Source organism: Salvelinus namaycush, chromosome 21 (genome assembly GCF_016432855.1).
Source record: "Salvelinus namaycush isolate Seneca chromosome 21, SaNama_1.0, whole genome shotgun sequence".
In the NCBI taxonomy this organism is placed as follows: Eukaryota; Metazoa; Chordata; class Actinopteri; order Salmoniformes; family Salmonidae; genus Salvelinus; species Salvelinus namaycush.
Genome location: NC_052327.1, coordinates 23,285,374 through 23,313,152, shown reverse-complemented (window position 1 = coordinate 23,313,152; position 27,779 = coordinate 23,285,374). Strand labels below are relative to the sequence as shown.

Genomic DNA, 27,779 nt, shown 5'->3' with positions numbered 1-27,779 from the left:
GCTGCAAGTTGAGAACCACTGTTCTAAGTCAACAACATGTCTTTAATAAAAAAAATAACTTAATATAACCCAGAATGTACAGTTGAACAAAGTTCAGATTTAGTAAAGCTTACCTCCATTTTAAAATGGCATTATAATTTACAATGATTGATTTACTATAGAGTACATTGATCTATTCAACAACTTACATTGCAATCAATTAATTCCATTAATTAGTCCTATCGTGTATTTAATAACATTTATTACACTATGTATTAACAAACATATAAATTTACAACAATGTATTGTTCCCTGGAATGCATTTTGATTGTCATGAGAAAAAAAACATAATGCATATTTTTTTTTAGATGCATGTCTTTGGTTTCATTTAAACAGGCAACCAAATTCTGCTGTCACTAATTGGTCTTTTAACCAATATCAGCTAATAAATATTTTGTAAAAAAAAAAAAAATGTTTTTCCCACTGTCCAATCAACCCATACACATTTGTAAATGGCACCATTGAAACGGTTTTATGGCACGGTAAATAAAAATTCAAAGACAATCTTCAGAATGGTTTCTAAGACAAGTTGGTGTTGAATGTGAAATTCTAACATGCTAAACATTTTAAAAATGCAATGTAGTTAATGGGAAGAGATGATAGCAAATCAATGGTCTCTAACAAAAGACTGTTGTAGTTTGTAGACTGAAGGGCACACGTAAAAATAGGGTAACTTAAGTCTACCAAAAACTGAGATCTGTAAGATTTAGGCAAATAACAGCATCATTGTCCGAGGAATTAACTCTACTGCGAGTAAAACAAAAACACACCAATTAGTTGTCTTAACGAAGAAGACGGTTCTTCAGCCCATGCACTTTTTCTGTACAGTTTTCTGCACCAATCTTCAAGAATATTTTCTGAACTACCTCAAGTGTACCTCAAACATTTTGGGTAATCCAGGTTCAGACAATAAAGTCCAATCAAAGTGGCAAATGCATTTGGGACATTGTGAAGCTCATGTATGATCCCCTGCTCTTCTATCACAAGGGCAACATCCACATTGTCAGCTGGCATTGGGTCATCTGCTGCAGCTCCATCCACAATGACAAGTATACCGATTTTCACTCCGCGAGTGACTTCCTCAGAATCAGTTGTCTTCTGAAAAACAGAACGAAAATAGGCAAAGATTAGAGGCATTGTCCTACAAAACATCCTCCAATCATTTTTTGTACTATTGCATATTGATGCAGGCAAGTGGGGTGGCAGGTAGACTAGTGGTCAAGAGCGTTGTGCCCGTAAACAAGCATGGTCCTTAAGCACGTCAGTCAACCATGATTGCTCCCAGGTCTACATAGAATGCATTCTAAGTTGAGGTATAACATGGTCCGTTCTTTTCCTATTTGCAAAAAGCAATTGATTGTCCGCTATAGTGCCGCAAAGGCCCATGGTCATCCAACACTGAAAATGAGGGGGAAAACAATGTAAAGCCTCATCTATCATTCAGTGCTGTTTTGGCAATCAGCTCTTTCTACAACATTCATTATATTTAAGGTGCACTGTGTAGAATTCCACCTCTACTACTTTCATTTTAAATGACCAGCTTACAAAAACTGTAAAAACAATATTTCTAGATATTTAAAAAATATAAAAAGTTATTTAGATAGGACAATGATTCTCTCCAATAAGCAAATCATTTATTACACAAAAGCAGCCTACAATGCAAAGTTTATATTGAAGACGGACGGGCGCGAGCCCACTGACGAACAATGTTGAAGCAAAACTTATTACAATGCCTGATCAAATGGCAAAATCAGCACTGCATGGTGTAGGGATTAATTGTCCTATCAAAATCGCTTTTTATATTTTTCAACAAGAAATATCGTCTTTAAACTTTTGTATAGAATTTGGAATTCCTCATAGTGCCACTTTAATGCTGTTAATTGTCTAACAATAGGGAATTTGACATATCACTGAGGGCACTGCAGTGTGCTGCCATACACCAGGAATGTGTGATTCGTTCAAATATGCTAAAACTTGAGCATACTTACATTTCCCAACCGTCGACAACAGCTATCAATAGAAGTTAGGTATTATCGCCCCAATCCTAGTATTGTGTTTAATGTATGGTCCTGATTTTTGCTTTGCAGTCCAAGATAAAGATTTAGTTTCTTCTGGACAAAAAACATGCTAAATCACTATTCTCAACAGAATGTCTACCAAGGGAGAAAGATTTGAGTAAAAGTAAAACATTGCTAAAAGAGATGTCCTATATACTGTAGTTGGTTCACATTTGATTTGGCCTGTGTGTTATAATCCCATCAGATGGCAACAGACATTCAACTTGACTCCATTGAACATTATAGTGCATCATGATTCATAGGAAATTTCACTCCTGGGAGAAAGCATAAGGTTATGTTGTAGGGTTGTATACCTCACGTCTTCAAAACATTGGTAGGGTCTTCTCGCAGGAAGTCTGGCAAGCCTTGGAGCACAGCCTCTTCCTTTGATTGGAACTCTAACAACAAAAGCACAATTGACTGTTTTACAACATTGTTAATGTGGTTGTCAATGACAAGGTCTCATCCCCAATATTGATGTGTATTTAAAAAAGTAGCAATTATCAATACGTAGGTAATAACTGTACAGAATACTTTAATATCAACATAATGGAACCTACGTCTTTGTCAAGACTGTCCATAAGGTGTTTTAGCTCCATCCCTCCACCACTCTTGGCCCGGGAGAATTCAAGGAGCTTGGAAAGATGACTGTCCAGGCCTTCATAAAATGTCTTCTTGAGGTCCACAGACACCAGTCTCGTGAACTCCAGAGCAACATGTTTGAAGAGCATAACATACCAGGGAAGGAATTTTAGGGACACGGCCACTATGCCTTAAGGGGGTGCCTAATCTGCCAGTGCACCAAAACAATCAGCCAGGGCACTAAGGCCATCAAGCAAAATAGCCAATTACATTGCTACAAAGATAAAGCAATAAACACTTGTTAAAAAACCCTATAAGCATTTAATATAGGAAAATGATTAAAATGATCCGCTGCCACTTTCAACCCAAAGGGTTACCATGGTAATGGAGCTACAGTACTTATACTGATTTGGGGAAAATATATCTTGATTATATACATAGCTAGGAAACATGAAAACTAGCTAAGTCTCAGTTGGGATATTTCAAATGCATCTATGACAACCTGTGACTGCCACTGCGCTCAATGTTAAATATAGTTAAGGGATTCAGAGTCAAGCTATGAAACTAAATGACAGAAATACTTTGAAAACAACAATGATTTATATCCATAAATTACTTCAGAAAATGTGAGTAAAACACGTACACTGTATAGAGCCCTGCATTTGTGTGACCTATAAACAGTCAGAGTTTTAGGATTTTTACAACGAACCTAAGAGCACTACAGATAAAAGGAATACATTTTTGGAAAGCGTATTACATTAACTTATGTAGTTCCTTGTGTCCTCTAATCACGTTTCATCTCAAAATGCACAAAGGTCTGAAGGAAGACAAGCTCTTGAGGTATAAGAAACAGTGTAAATTATTAATTTAAAACAATCACAGAAAATCTTACTGGACCTTTTGCAGATTTTAAATAAGCACTTGTTGTCTGAACAGCACTGGCCATCTAAATTTGATGTCAATGACAAAGGGCTCATCTTCCACAATCTCCTTTCTTCTTAATGAGAAAGTAGTCATCATTGCTACATCAGTAGTTACCCAGTCAGGACCTATTTTCAGAAACTCTTCTTGCATATAATCCTTATTGTTGAAATGACTTCTCAAATGAGAAAAGTACTGCTTAACATTACAGGGCTCATAAAAATTACAGAGGTCACATTTCATACAAGCAGTAACTGTTTAATGAACATTTCTTCGGTGTTGAGTCAAATGCTTCTTGAGTGCTATTTCTGTTTTAAAGGTGCACGGACAGTCTTGATGGATACATGGTAATGGACAGGTTCTTGCATAATGTCTATGCTTCAATTTGTAAAGTCTAATAAGGATGCGTTGATTTGATGTGTCAAATCTGCAGTACTTACAGTTCCACTTCCTCCATTGTGTCACGTTCTGACCTTTATTTCCTTTGTTTTGTCTTTATTTAGTATGGTCAGGGCGTGAGTTGGGGTGGGCTGTCTATGTGTGTTTTTCTATGTTGGGGTTTTGAGTTCGGCCTGGTATGGTTCTCAATCAGAGGCAGCTGTCAATCGTTGTCCCTGATTGAGAATCATACTTAGGTAGCCTGGGTTTCACTTTTGGTTTGTGGGTGTTTGTTTCCGTGTGAGTGTTTGTTGCCACAAGGTACTGTTTCGGTTTCGTTCATGTTCACATTTATTGTTTTGTATTTCATAGTGTTCAGTTTATGTTTTAAAATAAACGTTATGGACACTTGCTGCGCATTGGTCCTCCGATCCTTCAAACTTCTCCTCGTCAGAAGAGGAGGAGGAATGCCGTTACACATTGAAGGAATAATGCTTTTGGCTTTCCAAGAATCTAAAAAAGAATGTTTACATTAAAAAAAAAAAAATTCACTTTAGTTGATATGTTAATTAACAAATTATTCTGAAATTGATTAAAAATTCAAGATATAGGTGCTGTCTAGGTAAACCTGTTTACTAACTGCAAAATTCATTTTTATAACATGGATTGTTCAACATCTCATTACACCGAAACTAACAATTGTAAAATAACAGAATATATGCTAACATTACTACTTTCAAAAATAGGCTAATTAATCATTAGAATATTCTTAGCTAGGTTTTTAAATAATATATTTTGAAAAAAATAAAGGGTTTAACACACAATACTAATTAGAAGCATGGCTAGCAAACACCTTTCCTTTGTACTATTAAGCAGGTTATCAAACTATTTCCAAGCTAGCCAACAAGCAGCTTTTATCAGCACATGATTCCGACCACTGCTATCTAGCCCAATGCTAACTAAACACACTTTAACTAACATGGGCAAATTCGGCCACGTGTCCTAACGGTCATAACACCATGCTAGCTAACACCATGCTAGTATGCTGTTAATTAGCATCGCGCTAAATGCCACAACATACCCTGGATAATTTACTTGGTTAACGTACACATGCCTATATCTGATGTTTGGCTAGCAAGTCACTGAATACAACCACAATAGTAAAACTGATAAAAGTTCATTACCACACCATATAATAGTAATTATAACTACAAGCATATCTACAGTTGGCTTTTGTAGCTAGCTGTTATACAGGTTATCAAAATAAATGACTAGTCAGTAGTTTGTCTGCAATTTGGCGCTGTGTGCTGCTGGCTAGAGTGGTACTATTTAACAGCAAGCTTAGCTACAATTATACTACAGTACACTTAGCAGAATTTCACAAGTAACGTTAATCCGATTTAAACTGATATAGTAAAATGCTATTTGCCAAACGTAGCCAAATAACTGTTTTTCTTTCTTAATTTAACCAAATTACCATTTTAACATGGAGTGTGTGCGGTGCTAATCAACTAACGTTAGCTAGCATGTAACATAGTGGCTAACATCCTTGTTATTCTTGTGCTGAAAAGTTATCAATATTTTTTACAAAGGGCACTTGTTAACACCAATAAATATTTATACCGTGTAGGTTACCAAGTAGGTAAATAACATGCTAGTGGTTGTATTGTTTTAAAGGAGATACTAATATTTTGCCAAGATACTCACTCTAGCTTGGAAAGCTGTTGAATGCAGTAGAGTTGCCGAAGCACCGTCTTGATCAAGCCACTTCCTGAAATGACGACGCCGCCTATAAATGAACACTGAGTTCTAAAATAAATTGTGCTAGTGCGACAAGGCTTAAGTAAATAAAGAATATGTTTGATTCTAAACATTATATACGTTTAAGAATTAATTGATTACTAGAATTACAAGGAGCAAGTGCTAAACCAAATTAAGTTTGATCTATATCCCCTATCAATGCTAAAACAAGGAGCAAACTCTACACCAATGGTCGCCAACCGGTCGATCACGATATTCAAGGCATTCCTAGTCGATCACCAAATATTTCTGTAGAAAAGCCAAGGAACGATAAAGGCTTGCGCTCCTTTTTTAAAGTCATGTTGAGCTGTTGCAGGTAGGTGCACTTGATTCAAAAGTGCTGCGCACTGGGTAAGCAGAGTGTTCCCATGAAACTAACACTGCCTACCCAACATCCCGGCAAATCTGTGACTAAATCGAGCGCACGCACTGGGCTGCCCAATCGGATAGCTCAAATCACCGTGGCAACAGAGCTTCCATGACCCTGGCCACAGCCAAGTTCAATAGACTACTAGCCTATGTAAGATTTAATAACTTTTAAAAACATTACAACAGAGACTGTCAACAAATACAGCAAAGAGCTGCTGTTTTTATGAGTGAGTTAATGTTTAAGTTTATATTCAGCACTGTCACTGTTTTTATTCAACACTATTACAGACACGCTTCTCCGTACTTCCGCTCGGGCTGCAGCTGCAATGAATGAGTAGCCAAGTATCGATAGCCCTGCGTTTTATTATTATTAGTAGCTCGTTGTGATTTTAATGTTGAAGAATATTTAACTTTCTCTGGTCATAGGAACAACATGAATTTGTGCATGAGGCAGATGCGGTGCGACTCGAGTTTCGCCATCAGGTCTCCGGTGAGACTCCCTGGTCAGTCTCACCGGAGGAAAGGAAGGAGAGAGCAGGGAGCGAGAGGCGGTTGGGAAAAATCTTTTGAACGGTCATCCAACTCGGAATTCGGAAACTCGGGCATCTTTCTAGAGCTCCGACTTTTCGACCTCAAGATCTCTGACGTCGTGATTTGACCTCGTTTAGCATCAGATGCAGGTACCATCAATCCAGTAAAATAAAAAAGCGAATTATTTCAATTCATACTCCACAGTGCCTCAAGTGCTAAACCAACTGATCTATTTTGTTATCAAAGCTCGAGTTTTGAAATATAATGTGGTCTGATTAACAATATTGACAGGCCAATCATATAGCCAGTATGCTGTGATAATGTATTAGGCTTACTGCCCAAACCTCATTCCTACAAAACTGCTAGTGTGAGGTTCATGTAAAAAAAAATCTGAGCAGTAGATCTCAGCTTGCTTTTTGACTGCGAAAGTGATCTTGACTCAGAAAAGGTTGTCGACCACCGCTCTACACAAACATCACACAATGGGATAGGTGATCTGATGCATTCCGAGTGTTGTTTTTGTTTTTTTAAGTTAATCTCTTTTATAACCAATTGTAACATTACATATATTACTTTCACTACATTGGCCTCACCAAACACGAATTGTTAGATGGCTAGCCATGAAAGCTTAGGCCCAATATTAGGATCACTAATACTTGTGCATGCATAGAGAAATATAGTATATGTAAAGCATTCTCCTACAGTTTAGTCAATTAGCAGACACTCTTTTCCAGAGCAATTTACAGTTAGTCTTACAGGAATAAGCAATAGGCCTACTTGCTAAGCAAGCAGCTTGGCCTTAGTTACACATGACCTTCATGCAGTAAAAACCTGTAACCCTCAGCTAACACAATATGAACCCATAGCCCATACAATTGACACAGTTCATGCTATGTGGCTCATATTCTTTAACATTTGCTGCATTGGTGTCAGAAAGGAGAAAATTAGATATTGCATGTGACCTTTGACCTCACAGACAAAACATGATTTTTTTTGGCTGCAAGGAATATGGGGGGAGTCACTCCAGCAAAGTTGCACCAATCAAATTCCACTTAAAACAAACCGATCAACAAAATTACAATTGTGACAATTGTAGGCACCCCATAGGGATTCTTACTTATGAAAAAAAGGAGCTGTATTATGGCCTTCCATATCTCCCTTTAACTGGGGTATAAAAATAAGGTAACACGCATTGAATAGGCATTTTTCATCAATCACAATGTGGAAAGGCAAAAACACTCACAAATTCAAAAATAAAAAAATAGTTTCCACTATTAAACAATAGGTACACTATTAGGGCAATAATTAAGAAGTTTAAACCCACACAGCAGTACATGTGCACCGGAGGCAGTTGCACATACCACTGATTTGACTTCTTGGTTCTGACTTAAAAGTTAAATGAACACATAGGTCTTAGCTGATTTAACTTAATTTTGTAAGTTAAGTTAATGTACAGATTTGTAGTTATCCTGACTTGACATTTAAAGTCAAGACAACTTTTGTATTAATTTAGTTAATTTCACTTATTGGATCTAATTTAAAAGTTGAGGGAACAGATAGTTCATAGCTGATTCAACTTGATTTTATAAGTTAAGACAATGTAATGACTTGTAGTTAATATAAAATGTCATTTTTTGTCAACACAACTGGGATCTTGTTTTAGTTTATTTGACTTATTAGTTCTGATTTGAAAGTTGACTGAACAAATTGTTCTTAGCAGATTCAAATTGATTTAGTAAGTTAAGACAGTGTAATTAATTATAGTTATCATAACTTGAAAAGTTTAGTAAACACAGCTGTTATCTTGGTGTTTTTGAATTGACTTCCTGGTTCTGACTTGAAAGTTAAATTAACACACAGGTCTTAGCTGATTTCACTTCATTTTGTATGTAAAGTTCATGTCAAGATTTATAGTTATCCTAACTTGACATTTAAAGTCAAAACAACTGTTGTCTTTATTTAGTTCATTTGACTTATTGGATCTAATTTGAAAGTTGAGGGTATACAGTTTATAGCTGATTCAACTTGATTTTATAAGTTAAGGCAATGTAATGACTTGTAGTTATTATAACTTGCCATGTTTCGTCAACACAACTGGGATCTTGTTTTAGTTTATTTGACTTATTAGTTCTGATTTGAAAGTTGACTGAGCAAATTGTTCTTTGCTAACTGAATTTGACTTTTTATGTTTACAGCTTTTATTGAGTTGAAGTCAATTTAAGTTAACGTGATTTGTCAAATCAACACATTTTGCACATTTAGTTGACTCGAATTGCAAAAATCTCTGAAGTTGGAGACTTTTATCTCCCTCAACAACTTTAAACATCTGCTATCCGAGCAGCTAACCGATCGCTGCAGCTGTACATAGTCCATCGGTATATAGCCCACCCAATTTACCTACCTCACCCCCCATACTGCTTTTATTTATTTACTTTTCTGCTCTTTTGCACACCAGTATCTCTACTTGCACATGATCATCTGATGATTTATCACTCCAGTGTTAATCTGCTAAATTGTAATTATTCGATTTATTGCCTACCTTCTCATGCCTTTTGCACACATTGTATATAGATTCTCTTTTTTTCTACCATGTTATTGACTTGTTTATTGTTTACTCCATGTGTAACTCTGTGTTGTTGTCTGTTCACACTGCTATGCTTTATCTTGGCCAGGTCGCAGTTGCAAATGAGAACTTGTTCTCAACTAGCCTACCTGGTTAAATAAAGGTGATTTTTTTTTTTTTTATAAATAAAAAATAGATGAAATAAGTTATTTTGACTTAATTCTCAAAAATATTTTTACAGTGTAGAAGATGTTTAAACCCAGACAGTTTTTAGAGAAACACTTGTGACCTTCTCTCATTGGGTTAAGCCACGGAAGAAGAGTAGCCAGCAGTTAAAGCTTACTTTTTTCTGTGTCGGTAGGCCCACTCTGTCTGGGGTGGAAAGGTAGGCCTACTCTGTCTAGGGTGGAAAGGTAGGCCCACTCTGTCTAGGGTGGAAAGGTAGGCATATCTTTTGAAAGTACCAGGCTCAGATTAAATCTGTCGCTGTTTTAATTTCAGAGGTCGATTTTCTATGAATAAAGTTCACTGCCTTATGGGTAGGGCTGTTACAGTGAGTCATGACCGCAGTCAAATTCCATGTGACTGTTGAATTACGTCAACTAAGCTTCTGGCATTCAGAATTTGAGCGGAGTAGGATCACCTGTTGCGCAGCGAGAACTAGCTCCTCATTGCTGATTGATGCATGCAATGAAATAAACGTTCCTATAAGCCCATGTTGCGCAACATTTCTATAGGCTATGCTATGCAACTGCGTGAGAAAACAATGTTTTTGATGGCCTCTGTTAGAGGTCGACCGATTATGATTTTTCAACGCTGATACCGATACCGATTATTGGAGGACCAAAAAAGCCGATACCGATTAAATCGGCCGATTTAATTTATTTATTTATTTTTTGTAATAATGATAATTACAACAATACTGAATGAACACTTATTTTAACTTAATATAATACATCAATAAAACCAATTTAGCCTCAAATAAATAATGAAACCTGCTCAATTTGGTTTAAATAATGCAAAAACAAAGTGTTGGAGAAGAAAGTAGAAGTACAATATGTGCCATGTAAAAAAGCTAACGTTTAAGTTCCTTTCTCAGAACATGAGAACATATGAAAGCTGGTGGTTCCTTTTAACATGAGTCTTCAATATTCCCAGGTAAGAAGTTTTAGGTTGTAGTTATTATAGGACAATTTCTCTCTATACCATTTGTATTTCATATACCTTTGACTATTGGATGTTCTTATAGGCACTTTAGTATTGCCAGTGTAACAGTATAGCTTCCGTCCCTCACCTCGCCCCTACCTGGGCTCGAACCAGGAAGACATCGACAACAGCCACCCTCGAAGCATCGTTACCCATCGCTCCACAAAAGCCACGGCCCTTGCAGAGCAAGGGGAACAACTACTTCAAGGTCTCAGAGCGAGTGACGTCACCGATTGAAACGCTATTAGCGCGCACCCCGCTAACTAGCTAGCCATTTCACATCGGTTACACCAGCCTAGTCTCTGGAGTTGATAGGCTTGAAGTCATAAACAGCTCAATGCTTGAAGCACAGCGACGAGCTGCTGGCAAACGCACGAAAGTGCTGTTTGAATGAATTCTTACGAGCCTGCTGCTGCCTACCACCGCTCAGTCAGACTGCTCTATCAAATATCAAATCATAGACTTAATTATAACATAATAACACACAGAAATACGAGCCTTAGGTCATTAATATGGTCAAATCCGGAAACTATCATTTCGAAAACAAAACATTTATTCTTTCAGTGAAATACGGAATCGTTCTGTATTTTATCTAATGGGTGGCATCCCTAAGTCTAAATATTGCTGTTACATTGTACAACCTTCAATGTTATGTCATAATTATGTACAATTCTGACAAATAAATTACGGTCTTTGTTAGGAATAAATGGTCTTCACACAGTTCGCAACGAGCCAGGCGGCCCAAACTGCTGCATATACCCTGACTGCTTGCACGGAACGCAAGAGAAGTGACACAATTTCCCTATATAAAGAAATTCATGTTAGCAGGCAATATTAACTAAATATGCAGGTTTAAAAATATATACTTGTGTATTGATTTTAAAGAAAGGCATTGATGTTTATGGTTAGGTACACATTGGTGCAACGACAGTGCTTTTTTTTCGCGAATGCGCTTATTAAATCATCACCCGTTTGGCGAAGTAGGCTGTGATTCGATGAGAAATGAACAGGAACCGCATCGATTATATGCAACGCAGGACACGCTAGATAAACTAGTAATATCATCAACCATGTGTAGTTAACTAGTGATTATGTTAAGATTGATTGTTTTTTATAAGATAAGTTTAATGCTAGCTAGCAACTTACCTTGGCTTCTTGCTGCACTCGCGTAACAGGTAGTCAGCCTGCCATGCAGGCTACTCGTGTAGTGCAATGTAAGGCAGGTGGTTAGAGCGTTGGACTAGTAACCGGAAGCTTGCAAGATCGAATCCCCGAGCTGACAAGGTAAAAATCTGTCGTTCTGCCCCTGAACAATGCAGTTAACCCACTGTTCCTAGGCCATCATTGAAAATAAGAATGTGTTCTTAAAACTTCATAGGGATAGGGGGCAGCATTTCGACTTTGAACAAATTGCGTGCCCAAACGAAATTTCCTCCTACTCTGTCCCAGAAGCTAATACATGCATATTATTATTACTATTGTATAGAAAACACTCTGAAGTTTCTAAAACTGTTTGAATTATTTCTGTAAGTATAACAGAACTCATTTGGCAGACAAAAACCTGAGAAGAGGTCAAAACAGGAAATGAGAAGTCGATTTTCAAAACAGTGTCAAATGAGACCCATTGTAGATATGGCTGAACAAACACTGCCTAGGGCTTCCACTAGATGTCGTCGTCTTTAGATTTTAGTCTTGTTATTCTACTATAAGGGAGGGGCTCAGAAGAGCTGTTCTAGTGAGTGGTCATCAGATTTTTCAGTCAGGATTTGCGCGCGAGGGAGAGAGAGAGCTCTGGTTCCAATGGTCTTTCTACAGACAATGAAATTCTCCGGTTGGATCCTTATTGATGATTAATGTAAAACACATACTAAATATGGATTGCAAACATCATTTGACCTGTTTCTACGACCTGTAACGGAACTTTTTGAGTTTTTGCCTGGAGGTTTGCTCGTGCGTCATGAAAATGGATTCCTGGGCTGAACATGCTAACAACAAGTGGCTAAATGATGGGCTTTATGGAACTTTTCAGTCATTTATTGTCGATTTGGGAATCCTGGGAGTGCCTTCTGATGAAGTTATTCGAAGGTAAGTGCATATTTATAGTGTTTTTGTAGCTTTTGTTGACGCCAAAATAGTGACTATTTCTTTGGCTGGTTGGGGCTCTGGGCGCCGTTCTCAGATTAATCTTTTTCCGTAAAGTTTATTTTGAAATCTGACACATCGGTTGCATAGAGGATAAGTTTATCTTTAATTATGTGAATAACACTTGCATCTTTTATCAATGTTTATTATGAGTATTTCTGCAAAATCACCAGATGTTTTGGAATCAAAACATTACTGCACATAACGCGCCAATGTAAACTGAGATTTTTTTTATATATATATATGCACATTATCGAACAAAACATAAATGTATTGTGTAACATGATGTTATATGACTCATCTGATGAAGATTTTCCAAGGTTAGTGAATAATTCTATCTCTATTTGTGGGTTTTGTATAAGCTACCTGTGCTGTGAAAGAAATGTCTGTGCTTTTTTGGATTTGGTGGTGAGCTAATATAAATATACGTGGTTTTCGCTGTAAAACATTTAAAAAATCGGACATGTTTGCTGGATTCACAAGATGTTTATCTTTCATTTGCTGTGTTGGACTTGTTAATGTGTGAAAGTTAAATATTTCTAAAAAATATTTTTGAATTTCGCGCGCTGCATTTTCAGTGGAATGTGAGCGGAACCCAGTCCTAGACAGGTTTTAACTGACTTGCCTAGTTAAATAAAGTTTTTTTTTTTTTAAATGCAGATTACCGATTGTTATGAAAACTTGAAATTGGTCCTAATTAATCGGCCATTCCGATTAATCGGTCGACCTCTAATTCAAATGCATACAGATGACATCTTTTTTCCCCCTGTTCCAAGAGGTGCATTATATTATTTAGTAGGCTATATGTAAATACAAGATTACATTGAGAATAGTCTGATGGGTGAGAATATCATCACTTGTGAATGATGCCCAGCGTGTGCAATCTAAGGCAAGAAACAGCAAATGCATTCTTTTGACACTTTTTCAAATCATAGTCACATGCATCATGTAGCCTAGCCCATAGGCCTATACGTTTTGAAAGGGTTAGTATCGCAGCTAAAGTGCCAAATAACTCCACGCAAATAGGCCTAGGACCCCTGGAACAGGATTGGAGAGCCCATAGCCTATACAGAGCCTATTGAAACATGTTTTGACTGGACACTATTTAAATTATGATCCTATCTTTCTCTGCTGCTATATTTATTACTCAATTCTTAAAAGTAAGCACATTAGTCTGCTTTAAAACTTGTATAGCCTGCCTGGCATATTAAAAACGTAACCTCCATTCGCTATTGGAGTGCAGGCAACAGAGTACATGTTTTTTTTTTTGTGGCCCATTCCAAATGAAAAATTATTCCACACATGTAGCCTATTTGTAGGCTATATCTAAAGACCAGATTAAATTCAGAATAGTCTGATGGGTTAGAATGTTATTAAGTGCTTGTCAAATTGTGAAGAGACTGATTAGGTGTGTGTAGCCTGCTCAAGAAACAGAGCCAAGCATATGCCTTTCATGCAACATCATTAGTTGCATCATGCAGCCTTAGAATGTATTAGAAATCAAAACATATAGTTTAAGGTTTGTATCACAACTAAAGTTCCATAAATATTTCTAAATTTAGCATATAAGAGGACCTGTTTCAAATGATCACTTTGTTAACTGCTCAACACAGAATAGCGACATGCGCACTCCCTCGGAAATCGTTTGGGAAAAATATAATTTATTTTTTATTCAGCTATGTTCAATTGTATTCTTGTTACTATAAAATAATTCCATGGGAATTATAAGAAAATCTTGTCTGCTAAATTAACTAATGTAGCCCACTGCCATATGGCATAGCCAGAACAGGGCCGAACATAAGGAAGAATTCCAAAGGTCTGCATCAGTGACTTGTAGGCTATGCACTAGCCCGGAGATGCTAAACGTGTTTATGTTAATTAACAGTCAATTACTGTGAGACCAGCAGTTATATACATGACAGTTACCAGCTGACAAAAAGAGTAGAGGCAGAAGCCAAAGTATAGACATTCTTATAAGACCTTCTTCTAAGATAAAGCAGCAGCCCCTGGTTTGTGATCTATCCACTGTGCTCCCGGCCCTGTCTACTGTCTTCACTTATTTATACTGCAGTCTTACTTCAATAAGAGGAGCTTGCTCTTGTTACTCAGGGTGTCTCTGCACAGAAACACGCACGCACGCACGCATGCACATACACAGCTCTTTGACAATCTGCCCACATACAGTACTGTATTCACATTCACATACTGTATGTACACAGCCAGAGACACAGACAGTTATAATAGCAGACAAAACATAATTTCACTACAAATTATGGTAATGGGGTTAATCCGGATCAATTTCCTTGTTAGGGCCAAAGAACCACTGAAGACAAATGACAGAGAGAGAGAAAGATGGACAGAATCACACAGTAAATCTACATGGGCAATCACAAAATCAATACCACAAAATATTTTATTTCTCTTACACTACTTAAGCTTCTATTTCAATGGGTAATTACTTTGTGGAAGTCTTGACTGTGACCATGAGACTTGAATGTTTTTATAGGTGTTTTGTAATAGCCTCTTGTGTGAACAGAGAAATTAGGCTAGTTTTACCCAATGATTTAAACAGTCATCTTTACACCCAGAACTGAATCAGCTAAGGCTGTCACAAGAGACTATATACAGTTGAAGTCGGAAGTTCACATACACCTTAGCCAAATACATTTAAACTCAGTTTTGTGAAAAACTGAGTTTAAATGTGTTTGGCTAAGGTGTATGTGAGACATGTATACTTTTGTTTCAAAGTAGATTTGTTTTAGACTAACAAGAAACTCTCTGTGTAATCCTGATTTAGCCCACTGCAGTAAAATGTTTTAAGGAAGAGTTCACCAAGCAGAAGACATATTTTTTTCTCTTTTTTATTTTTAAAAACATTTTAAGAATTTACTAATGGAGCCTTTATCCTGACTGACGTACAATTAGGTCTTACAACCTCAGTAGCTAATCCTATTTATTCTCCTCACTCGCTATACTATAGATTCTATAGCCATGTGGATGAAGATTGAATTCATCATCTCTCCATTGCTTAAAAGCTTAATAAATGTTATTATTTTTTTATTTTTTTAACCAGGAAGGGCTCATTGAGATTTAAAATCTCTTTTTCAAGAGCGTCCTGGCCAAGATAGGCAGCACATTGGCAAATACAGATAGATAGGCAAATACATTGAACATGATCAGAATTGTCTCACTGTCTCTTAACCTCAGATGTTAAAAAACAGGTTTTCCTGAACAGAAGCTCATCTTGAATTATACAACGTGTCATATGTTGTCCATAGACTGCTTACAAGGTAAGGAAACCAATGTGTCATTTTGTAATTTGGGTGAACTGTCCCTTTAATGTATAATTTCTTTAGGTTTTGAACCAAAGCCTTGCAAATGAGTAGACAAATTTCACACTAGAAATTGTGGTGCCATTGAGTGATACAACAATGCTATTCTGTTAGAAGCATCTCTGAGAATGTTGCTAACCCTTTCTGACTAGCCAAGTAAGCTGTCATACATGTCAGGCAATAGTATCCAGTTGCAGCTGTTGGTTGTACACTATGTTACTCCCATTGGCCCTTTTTAAAAATTAAATTCTGTCACTACTTGTCACATTCTGACTTTGGAATTTGTCAATACTGATCTTGATGATTTGTTTTCCAGTCAGAGGCAAGTTGGCAGTAGCCGCGTTGATTTGACTGCTGCTGTTAAAATGAGACGTCATTGACATTTGTTACAGAACAAGTCAGTGAGATAAGATTAGAGGGAATGCCTTAGCTCTGAGAAATCAAGCATCATGCAGATGAGTGGGAGGGCATCACTCTGCCTTACTGTGCTCAAAATCCCAGAGCACAAGGAATATTTATTTATCTCTTAGCCCAGGTCAGCCCTCTGGAAAGAGAGGAGGGGGGAGAATGAGTGAGGGATGAATAGATAGAATAGAAGTAGAGGTGGAGAAGTCCCAGGGGTTGAGAAATGGGCAAGAGATGGACTGAATGTGAGTGAGAGACAGGAGGAGTAGAGATTAAAGATCCATTAGTGGGGAAAGATTCCCAGATCCCTTTAGCGTAGGAAAGGTAAAAGTCCTACTGAGAGAAGTACAAATCTCCCCTCCAGTGGCCAGGTGCATGATCGCCTGTAGGAGCTGGAGGGACAGTGAGTAACCTCTCTACATTGAGGCTAATAACCCTACAGCAAGCCTCGGGTTAAAGCCACCACTTATACTGACTGAAGAAGCCACGAAGTACACACAGAAAGATAACAATGACTTCCGCTCTGAGAGAGCGAGAGAGAGAGAAAGAGATTAGGGGGAGGGATGTGTGAGAAGGAGAGAAAGTAGGGGAGGGAGGTGAAAAATGAGGGTGAGAAAACAAGTGTTTGCGTGAGGGATAAAACAGGGAATGTGTGTGAGAGGGAAGGTGGGAGAGAGATGGGTAGGAAGAGAGGAAGAGGGATAGAAGCCAGCCAGGGAGGGAGTGAGGGATGAGAGGGCTGATGGGAGAGGGACAGGTGAGAGTGAGGAATGAGGTGTGTGTGTGTGTGTGAGTGAGATCAGTGGATATAGCTGGGGGCAGTTTTTTTTCCTTTCCTGGCCTAAGAGTTTTTAATTACCTGCCCCTCTTAAGGAGGTTAGAGGGGATTCCGTCTTTTTTGTCTTTTGGGGTCATGCCCAGTGTGTCGAATTAATCTTTGATCCTGCGTAATGAATTGATTGTGTCTCACTTAGCTATCAGTGTAGCATGCAGAGTAGGTGTTAGCTGAGGATTTATTAATTACTAAGGGCCCGGTTCAGACTTCTATGACTTTCTTTTACCATTCTTCAACCCATGGTTATGATGGACTGTACATTGAATTAGAATAGGGAGCATAGTGTACAATAGTATAAATACAGTGCATTTGGAAAGTATTCAGACCCCTTCCCTTTTACCACATTTTGTTACGTTACAGCCTAAAATTGATTAAATTACTTGTTTTCCAAATCAATCTACACACAAATCCTCATAATAAAAAGCGAAAACAGTGAAAATAAAAGAATATACCTTATTTACATAAGTATTCAGACCCTTTGCTATGAGATTCAAAATTGAGCTCAGGTGCATCCTGTTTCCATGACCCTAAGCACAGGGCCAACGAAATGCAGGAGTGGCTTCGGGACAAGTCTCTGAATGTCCTTGAGTGGCCCAGCCAGAGCCCGGACTTGAACCCGATCAAACATCTCCGTAGAGACCTGAAAATAGCTGTGCAGCGACGCTCCCCCTCCAACCTGACAGAGCTTGAGAGGATCTGCAGAAAAGAATGTGAAAACCTCCCCAAATACAGGTGTGCCAATCTTGTAGCGTCATACCCAAGAAGACTCGAAGCTGTAATCGCTGCCAAAGGTGCTTCAACAAAGTACTGAGTAAAGGATCAGAATACTTATGTAAATTATATTTCAACATTTTCTAAAAACCTGTTTTTGCTTCGTCATTATGGGGTATTGTGTGTAGATTAATGAGGGATTTTTTCCCCTCCATTTTAGAATAAGGCTGTAACGTGGAAAAGGCTGTGGAAAAGGTCAAGGGGTCTGAATACTTTCTGAATGCACTGCATATACCCTATTGCCCGCACTGATCATGGAACTGTGTAATGACAACCATCAAGTATTGCGCCATGCGTCAGGTTCAAAATGTAATCTTGGGCCCCGTGTGGCTCAGTTGGTAGAGCATGGCGCTTGCAACGCCAGGGTTGTGGGTTCGATTCCCACGGGGGGCCAGTACAAAAAAAGTATGAATGTATGTACTTGTAAGTCGCTCTGGATAAGAGCGTCTGCTAAATGACTTAAATGTAAATGTAATAACAGTTTGGTTTGCGGTCCATAATGATTTAATATAATTTTTCCATTTGAGTCATTTAGAAAAAGCTCTTATCTAGAGCGACTTACAGTGCACTCATCTTAAGCTAGCTAGGTGGGACAACCACTTATCACAGTCATAGTAAGTACATTTTTCCTCAATAAAGTAGCAATCAGCAAGGTCAGAGCTAGTAAAGGGGAAAAAAGTGAAGTACGAGTGTTAGTTCACGAAAGGCTTAATGTTTTGGAGGTGGGGGAGGGTAGCTCTTCAAAGAGTTAGGGTTTCAGATGTTTTCGGAAGATGGCCAGGGAGTCTGCTGTCCAAGCTTCAGGGGGAAGCTGGTCCTACCATTGGGGTGCCAGAACAGACAAGAGCTTGGACTGGGCTGAGCAGGAACTGCCCTCCCATAGGGGTGGGAGGGCCAAGAGACCAGAGGTGTACTTAGTACTCGGGTTGGGGTGTAGGGTTTGAGCATAGCCTGAAGGTAGGGAGGGGCAGTTCTTGTTTCTGCTTCGTAGGCCTTCATGTACAATTTTATTGCATTAAAATATTATCCACTATTACTAGTGATCCTCAGCAACAACTACATGGCTGTGACAGAATTTACAGGGAAGCAAATTAAGTTAAATGAAACATTGAATGGAATGATACTAAATGTAGGCTACCAACTGAATGGGAACTAACACTAAATTGGCAGTTAAATGTGTATTTATTACTGACAGTTGCTACTGATAGAGGCTAATAATATTTAGCATGATACAAATAGTAGGAAACAGAAAGTCGGGGTATATAATTAAACATTCAAGAGTGCACAAAGGTTACATTTAGCGCAACATTGCCCACATTAAAACCACATTTTGTACTTCACTGTGGGAAAGGGGCAGAAATACGTGTCATGTTGATATGCTTTTCAGTTTTCTGCCGTATTACTGGTTTCACAATCATAAGGATCATAAGGAAAAATAATTTAAAACAACTGCTATTGTATTTGCAATCCCTTTCTTCAAGCGGATTACTCATTTAACTAGAGCTTATCAATAGCTCTTATCAATGTATACATTACAGTGAATGGAGAAGGTTGTTATTTCTGTCTGGAAAAGAAAGCAGATGTTTTTCCACTTGAAACCCACAGGGTTCGCTCGACCTTATTCAGGGTTTCCTTGCACGTAAAGGTGGTGGAATTACTAGGGAATCAAGTCAAGATCAGAATATACTTATCTGTAGACACACCTCTGCCATACCTCCATTTCTGTGATCTCCACCCCAAATGAATAGCTGGCTGGCACATGCGTTTCCCCATACTAAAGTTCAAGGTCAGAAGGCGCGCAGAGAGGAAAGTGCATGAAAAAGGAATGAAGTTCCATTTAGGCATGTGTAATTCCTCCCTAGATGATTATCTAACCTGCTGATTTCTGTCCCTCCCCTTGTGTGTGCCTTTCTCTCTCTCTTCCTCTTCAACACTCTCTACCTACTCCTCTCTCTGTTTGTCCAAATCTCCCCCCCCTCTCTCTCTCTCTCTCCCCAATCTCTTAATCTCTCTCTCTGTCTATCTGTGCCACAGGGTGAGTGTTCTCAGAAGTGTCGCCATATGTTCATCGTGGAGACGGTGTGCGTGGCCTGGTTCTCCCTGGAGTGGATCCTGCGCTTCATTCAGGCTCGCAGCAAGCTGGAGTTCATCCGCGGGCCCCTTAACGTCATCGACGCCATGGCCATCCTGCCCTACTATGTGTCCCTGGTGGTGGATGAGGATGATCCGGCCCTGGACCATGAGAAGGCCGGGGGGACCAGCTACCTGGACAAGCTGGGCCTGGTGCTTCGGATCCTGAGGGCCCTGAGGATCCTGTATGTGATGAGGCTAGCCCGTCACTCTCTGGGCCTGCAGACCCTGGGCCTGACGGTGAGGAAGAGCACCAGAGAGTTTGGCCTTCTGCTGCTCTTCCTGTGTGTGGCCGTCACCCTCTTCTCCCCGCTGGTTCACCTGGCCGAGAGCGAGCTGACCGGAGCCCAGGACTTCAGCAGCATACCCGCCTCTTATTGGTGGGCCATCATCTCCATGACGACAGTGGGCTACGGCGACATGGTGCCACGCAGCATCCCGGGCCAGGTGGTGGCGCTGAGCAGCATTCTGAGTGGCATCCTCATCATGGCCTTCCCTGCCACCTCCATCTTTCACATGTTCTCTAAGAGCTACCAGGAGCTCAAGCAGGAGCACAACCGCCTGTTCAAAGAGGAGTGTGCGGCTGCAGCGGCCCTGGCGGCAACCAGCAGGGAAGGTCAGGAGGGGAGCGAGGAGTTCCCTCCCCCAGGGCTGCGCCACATGTGCCCAGACACGGAGAGCACTCGCTCTCTGGAGTCCCTGTCCCTTCTTGAGAACGGTGGCGTGGTCTCAGGGAATAACCAGCATAGCCACAGCCCCAGGCTGCCAGCTGGAGCCTTCTAGACAGTCAGACAGGCCTCACCTGCCCCGGCCCACAGACCTCACAGCACACTAGGAACAGGGAGGCCTCAGCAGGCTTACTAATCACAGACTTAATAGAAGATGCAGTAAAAGATCCAATCCAAAGTCATTTTTTCCATGGCTGTCTTTATCTTTGAAAATATTGCGTAGCTCACCCACAACATAATTGTTTTAATTTTAGTCTCAATCTCTATCCGAGATCAGAATGTGCAGACCTGGGCCAATGGAAGCCATAGCCATCTGTCTACCCTAGACCCATCTGTACTGAGCTCAACGCTGATTTTATTTCTGAGAGGCTTTGAAAGCTGTACTTAAAAAATATCTCAGATGGATGGTTCCGACTCTCCCATGCTGAATAAACCCTCTCTCTTTCTCCCTTTGCAACAAATGCAAAGACACACACAGACTAACACTGGAATTGGCTGCTTGAGTCTCTGGAGTCATGGACACGGAGTTATTTGCCACTCCACCACGTCTTCCGTCGCGACCGGCAGGAAGAGGATATTGGACGAGCAGTGATCATAGTCTTTTTATAATCTACAGGAGACAGAGAACCATCTGCATAGAATGAACTTTGTAAGGCTCCAAATAAAAACACTAGTAATCTCAACTACGCAGTTGTCGTAGTTTTTTGTCTTTCTGGGAAGATATGTCCTATCTTTTTCCCTGAAAAGATCCATCAGAGAGGGTATGTGCCGGGTTGAAACATTAGTCAGTGTAAGTGCGATAAAGCTGCCAAGACGCAGCATCATATGATGCAAAATGCATCAATACCAGCTGTATTTCTGTGTTTTGAAAGTTATATATCTTGAAAACTTGATTGCTGACATACAAAACGTTTTGGGACTATATCAACAATGGACTGATGAAATAAATACCAAAAGATAGTTGTTGTTTCTTTCTTTAAGGGCCCTACACACCCTACATAAACAGCCTACATAAACAGAGTGATGGAGCATCATTAAATCAAACTTTATTTGTCACATGTGCCGAATACAACAAGTGTAGACCTTACCATGAAATGCTTACTTACAAGCCCTTAACCAACAGTGCAGTTCAAGAAGAGTTAAGAAAATATTTACCAAATAAACTAAAGTAAAACAAATTATAAAAAGTAACACAATAACAACAATAACGAGGCTATATACAGGGGGTACCGGTACTGAGTCAATGTGCGGGGGAACAGGTTAGTCGAGGTAATTTGTACATAGCGGTAGGGGTGAAGTGACTATGCATAGATAATAAACAGCGAGTAGCAGCAGTGTACAAAACAAATGGAGGGGGGAGGTCAATGTAACAGTCCAGTCATATACTGTCCATTCCAAAATCTTTGCCGCACAAAAGTACATACAGTTGAAGTCGGAAGTTTACATACCCTTAGGTTGTTTACATACCCTTAACAAACTATAGTTTTGGCAAGTCGGTTAGGACATCTACTTTGTGCATGACACAAGTAATTTCTCCAACAATTGCTTACAGACAGATTATTTCACTTATAATTCACTGTAAACTTCCAAAATAATTAACTTTTTACTACTTTAATACACAGTTGAAGTCGGAAGGTTACATACACCTTAACCAAACACATTTAAACTCAGTTTTTCACAATTCCTGACATTTAATCCTAGTAAAAATGCCCTGTTTTAGGTCAGTTAGGATCACCACTTTATTTTTAGAATGTGAAATGTCAGAATAATAGTAGAGAGAATTATTTTATTTTACCTTTTATTTCTTTCATCACATTCCCAGTGGGTCAGAAGTTTACATACACTCAATTAGTATTTGGTAGCATTGCCTTTAAATTGTTTACCCTGGGTCAAACGTTTTGGGTAGGCTTCCACAAGCTTCCCACAATAAGTTGGGTAAATTTTGTCCCATTCCTCCTGACAGAGCTGGTGTAACTGAGTCAGGTTTGTAGGCCTCCTTCCACAAATTTTCAATAGATTTGAGGTCAGGGCTATGTGATGGCCACTCCAATAACTTGACTTTGTTGTCCTTAAGCCATTTTGCCACAACTTTGGAAGTATGCTTGTGGTCATCGTCCATTTGGAAGGCCCATTTGCGACCAAGCTTTAACTTCCTGACTGATGTCTTGAGATGTTGCTTCAATATATCCACATAATTTTCCTCCCTCATGATGCCATCTATTTTGTGAAGTGCACCAGTCCCTCCTGCAGCAAAGCACCCCCACAACATGACGCTGCCACCCCCATGCTTCACGGTTGGGATGGTGTTCTTCGGCTTGTAAGCCTCCCCCTTTTCCCTCCAAGCATAACAATGGTCATTATGGCCAAACAGTTCTATTTTTGTTTCATCAGACCAGAGAACGTTTCTCCAAAAAGTACAAGCTTTGTCCCCATGTGCATTTTCAAACCGTAGTCTGGATTTTTTATGGCGGTTTTGGAGCAGTGACTTCTTCCTTGCTGAGCGTCCTTTCAGGTTATGTCGATAAAGGACTCGTTTTACTGTGGATATAGATACTTTTGTACCTGTTTCCTCCAGCATCTTCACAAGGTCCTTTGCTGTTGTTCTGGGATTGATTTACACTTTTCGTACCACAGTACATTCATCTCTAGGAGACAGAACGCGTCTTCTTCCTGAGTGGTATGACGGCTGCGTGGTCCCATGGTGTTTATACTTGCGTACTATTGTTTGTACATATGAACGTGGTACCTTCACGCATTTGGAAATTGCTCCCAAGGATGAACCAGACTTGTGGAGGTCTACAATTATTTTTCTGAGGTCTTGGCTGATTTCTTTTGATTTTCCCATGATGTCAAGCAAAGAGGCACTGAGTTTGAAGGTCAGCCTTGAAATACATCCACAGGTACACCTCCAATTGACTCAAATTATGTCAATTAGCCTATCAGACGCTTCTAAAGCCATGACATCATTTTCTGGAATTTTCCAAGCTGTTTATTGACACAGTCAACTTAGTGTATGTAAACTTCTGACCCACTGGATTTGTGATACAGTGAATTATAAGTGAAATAATATGTCTCTAAACAATTGTTGGAACAATTACTTGTGTCATGCACAAAGTAGATGTCCTAACCGACTTGCCAAAACTATAGTTTGTTAACAAGAAATTGGTGGAGTGGCTGAAAGACGAGTTTTAATGACTCCAACCTAAGTGTATGTAAACTTCCGACTTCAACTGTAGACAACGATGCTCATTCGCTGTGTTTGCGTAGTTTCCGAAAAGTGTGTAGGGGCCTTTACCTATACAAATCATTAATGTAGCATTACTCTGTAGGCAGACATTGTCTGTGGCTTTTCTTAATACTTATCTTTACATACATTATAAAGATCACATCCTCCAAGCCCAAGGTCATCTAGCATGAATGAAGCAGCATGGCTATAGCTTTGTTTTGACCTCGCTACCACTCTTTAATAACCTGATATCTTTGTGGCAGAACCTACCTCCTCACAGTATGTCTAGGTTCTCCAAGAACTGAGTCCATGGGTTAGAGGGCCACCAAATCTCCTTAAACCCTGGGTGCGGAGAGCAGAGGGCAGGAGTCAGCTAGGGCCCACTAGACAGCTGTGGCTGTAATCTAGATGATACAGGGGATTAACAGGCAGGTCATGAGGCCAGGTACTTAGTTACGGTACACTACTGAAATGCACCCTCTGTTGTTTTGAATTGTTTTAGGATCCAATCCACTTCAATCACACGGGACTCTTATAATCATAGAATTCCTTGTATATGGTCTATCATTTAGAATGATGTAAGACATTCTATAATGTAACAAACTTGCATAGTTGGCATATTATCCTAAATTTGAGTAATGTCATAATGTAATCATAATGGTTCACTTGGGCTTATTAGATGTCTTTTAACTGCACTGGTGGATGGATGCCTCTCTGCATGCACAAAACCTAGCTCTGAAGATTATTTTAGTAGTATATCTCATGATGTATTGCTCTATAAGGCTATTGACGTAGCACTTCTTCAGATTATTTGGTCTATCAAACGTAATCATTTAAGTCCAAAGCCCCAGTCATTTAGCATATTGTCCCTCTCTACTCCAGACTTGGACCCATTTGATTGTGTCAGCCTCCATTTTACCCATCTCTTAAAAGGTTATTTTAATTAATCACCTTTAACCATTTTATTTAATTGGAGTTAACATATAAAGATTGATTGGAAAGTTGGGAAATTAAAGTTGAATGGAGAGGAGAACCCACTAATAGAGGTATGACGTTGGATTTTAAATGTGAAGTGAAAAGTCAAGCTACTTCGGTATTGATCGATGCATGTAGTTCTGTTTCTTTTAATGACACTTCCTTAAGTTGAGTTGTGCCGGTGGCTGGCATTGATCCAAACTATACTGTATATAACACCAGATTTATTTGAAAATCAAACTAGGGCATATTCCAAGTTAAAGGAGAAACTGATTTCTGCAATCCCCAGTGACATAACATTCTACGGAGTTGGAGGAGGTCAACCAAATTCCAAGCTCTTTCAACATCTCTACTGTACAGTAGAATAAATGCAATACTTGTTAATGCAATACTTGTACCTCAAATGTAATTGTAATTGTGAGCAGCAGCTTGTATGTATGACAACACAACAGGAAAGCCAAGAAGCTGACACGTTAATGTGTATATTTTATACTTTATACTTAATCTTACAGTAGAGGAGGATGAACTGAGTGAGTGATATACACTGAGCGTACAAAACAAGAACACCTTCCTAATATTGAGTTGCACATTTTGCCCCTCAGAACAGCCTCAATTTGTCGGGGCATGGACTCTACAGGATGTCAAAAGCTTTCCACAGGGATGCTGGCCCAATTGTGACTCCAATGCTTCCCACAGTGTCAAGTTGGCTGGATGTCCTTTGGGTGGTGTACCGTTCTTGATACACACGGGACAGTGTTGAGCGGGAAAAACCCAGCAGCGTTGCAGTTCTTGACACACACCGGTCCGCCTGGCACTTACTACCATACCCCGTTCAAAGGCACTTAAATCTTTCGTCTTGCCCATTCACCCTCTGAATGGCACACATACACAATCCATGTCTCAATAGTCTAAATTCTTTAACCTGTCTCCTCCCCTTCATCTACACAGATTTAAGTGGATTTAACAAGTGACATCTATAAGGTATCATACTTTTCACCTGGATTCACCTGGTCAGTCTATGTCATGTAAAGAGCAGGTGTTCTTAATGTTTTGTATACTCAGTGTATAAGTGCCAAGTGACTTGTCCACATGCTATGTCACGTTTAGACCAGCTGGGGGTGTTATCATGAAGAGAATTTGCCAATGGACTTCTGGTTACTAACAGAAGTAATTTAATGCACCAAAATCAACCAGTAGAAAGCTATTGGAGATATTAGTGGCTCATGCAATAAACAAAAACTGTATTTAGACTGTAGTTATTGTTTTGAGTTAGGTCAACTTAATAACTCTACTCAATGGGACTATTTAGAAATTTAGGCTGAGATTTAAACGTCACCCTATCCCTAGTTTCATATCTCATCCTGGTTCCACTCTAACCCTAGTCTCAACCCTAATTCTAATCCTAAACCTAACCCTAGCTTCATGCCCACACCCCGGCTGAACCCTAACCACTAACCTTAGCCTGTAACAATGAGTAAATGCAATTCTTGTACCTAAACTGTAATTGAAATCTAATTTAAATGTAATTGAGTGCACTATAATGACAGCAGCTTGTTATGATGTGTCCTTATGATAGACTGAGAGGTCTGTACAAGGGATGGGAGGATCCTTGCAAGATCCTGTGAGTGATTACATTTCCCAAAGACAGAGGCAAATAGACAGACAGAGAGACAAGCAATTTATTGCAGTTTATTTCACTTTTGTATATTATCTACTTCACTTGCTTTGGCAATGTTAACATATGTTTCCCATGCCAATAAAGCCCCTTGAATTGAATTGAATTGACAGGCAATTATCAGACGTGTGAAACCTCAGCCAGGAAGAGAGATTGGAGACATGAGCAGGTTGTAAAGAGAGATTGCAGATTTACGTGAACAATGTCATTGCAAAAGACAGGTAATTCGTTTTAACTCAGAACCCTAGGTGAGACTTATCAATCAATACTATGTCATTAACTCCTTTGATTGGATATAGGACAGTTCAAACAAGGATATATAGTCAGACACTGCAATGCAATCCCAGGTAGCACATAACGTTCTGAGAACAATATGTGTTTTAGAACTTGGTGAGAGCGGGGTTGTCCTATGGTTATTTTGCATACAACCTTCCCACCACTTTCTGGGAATGGTGCAGGATAGTTGATTGACTTTGGAGCATTCTCAGCACATTTATGGAACTTCACCAAAAAAAAGTTACCTTATTGGTACAGTGTATTTCATTACTTTAACAGAAAGTTTTCCTCTAAGTTCAAATATGGTTACATTTAATTTCAATTTTGGTAATGTTCTAGAAATGTTCTCCAACTGGGTTGACATTTAGAATGTTATCAAATGGTCTTCTGTTTTAATTTCACTACTTCAGCATAACCTTTTCTACAGGTTTCATCATGGTTCTATTTCAAGTCATGTCTCAAATTGATCAGAAAACTTTAAGAAAACTTTCCATAAAAACCACAAGAAAACTCTATCCTCTATCTTGTTAAGTGTGTTCAGGTGTGTTGGTCCGAGCCCACTAATTGGCCACACCTGATCTTAATGAGTGCTTGTTTCCTTTGAAATGGGGTCATTTTGAATAGACAAAAATGAGCAGCTTTGTATAAGTAAAAAACATACTATACTGTGTAAGGTTAGAGGTGGTTGTTTTAGTGTCAACATACCATTGCATAAGATTCAAGTGTTTCCACGGCTATAAGTGGGGACGCTGATATGTTGAGTAAGAACTAATCTCATTAGCCACAGGTCATGAAACTGAGAAGAAACCTTCTGTCAGAGTATGCATCCCAGTTGGTC

The 27,779-nt window shown here is 39.2% G+C and overlaps 1 protein-coding gene and 1 long non-coding RNA gene across 2 annotated transcripts in view; one reads left to right on the top strand and one right to left on the bottom strand.

Annotated features, from left to right (window-relative positions):
• Positions 1 to 20,844, top strand: part of kcng4a (potassium voltage-gated channel, subfamily G, member 4a) — a 92,816-nt gene extending 71,972 nt beyond the window's left edge. The window contains exon 2 of the mRNA XM_039017427.1: positions 19,966 to 20,844. Coding sequence (XP_038873355.1) covers positions 19,966 to 20,844 — 879 coding nt within the window. The remainder of the gene's footprint in view (positions 1 to 19,965) is intronic.
• Positions 44 to 4,132, bottom strand: LOC120066220. The gene is made up of 3 exons (XR_005478749.1): positions 2,657 to 4,132; positions 2,411 to 2,494; positions 44 to 1,137 (listed from the first exon to the last, which is right to left on the bottom strand). It is a non-coding gene; the product is annotated as an uncharacterized LOC120066220 (long non-coding RNA).
• Positions 20,845 to 27,779: the final 6,935 nt, after the last annotated feature.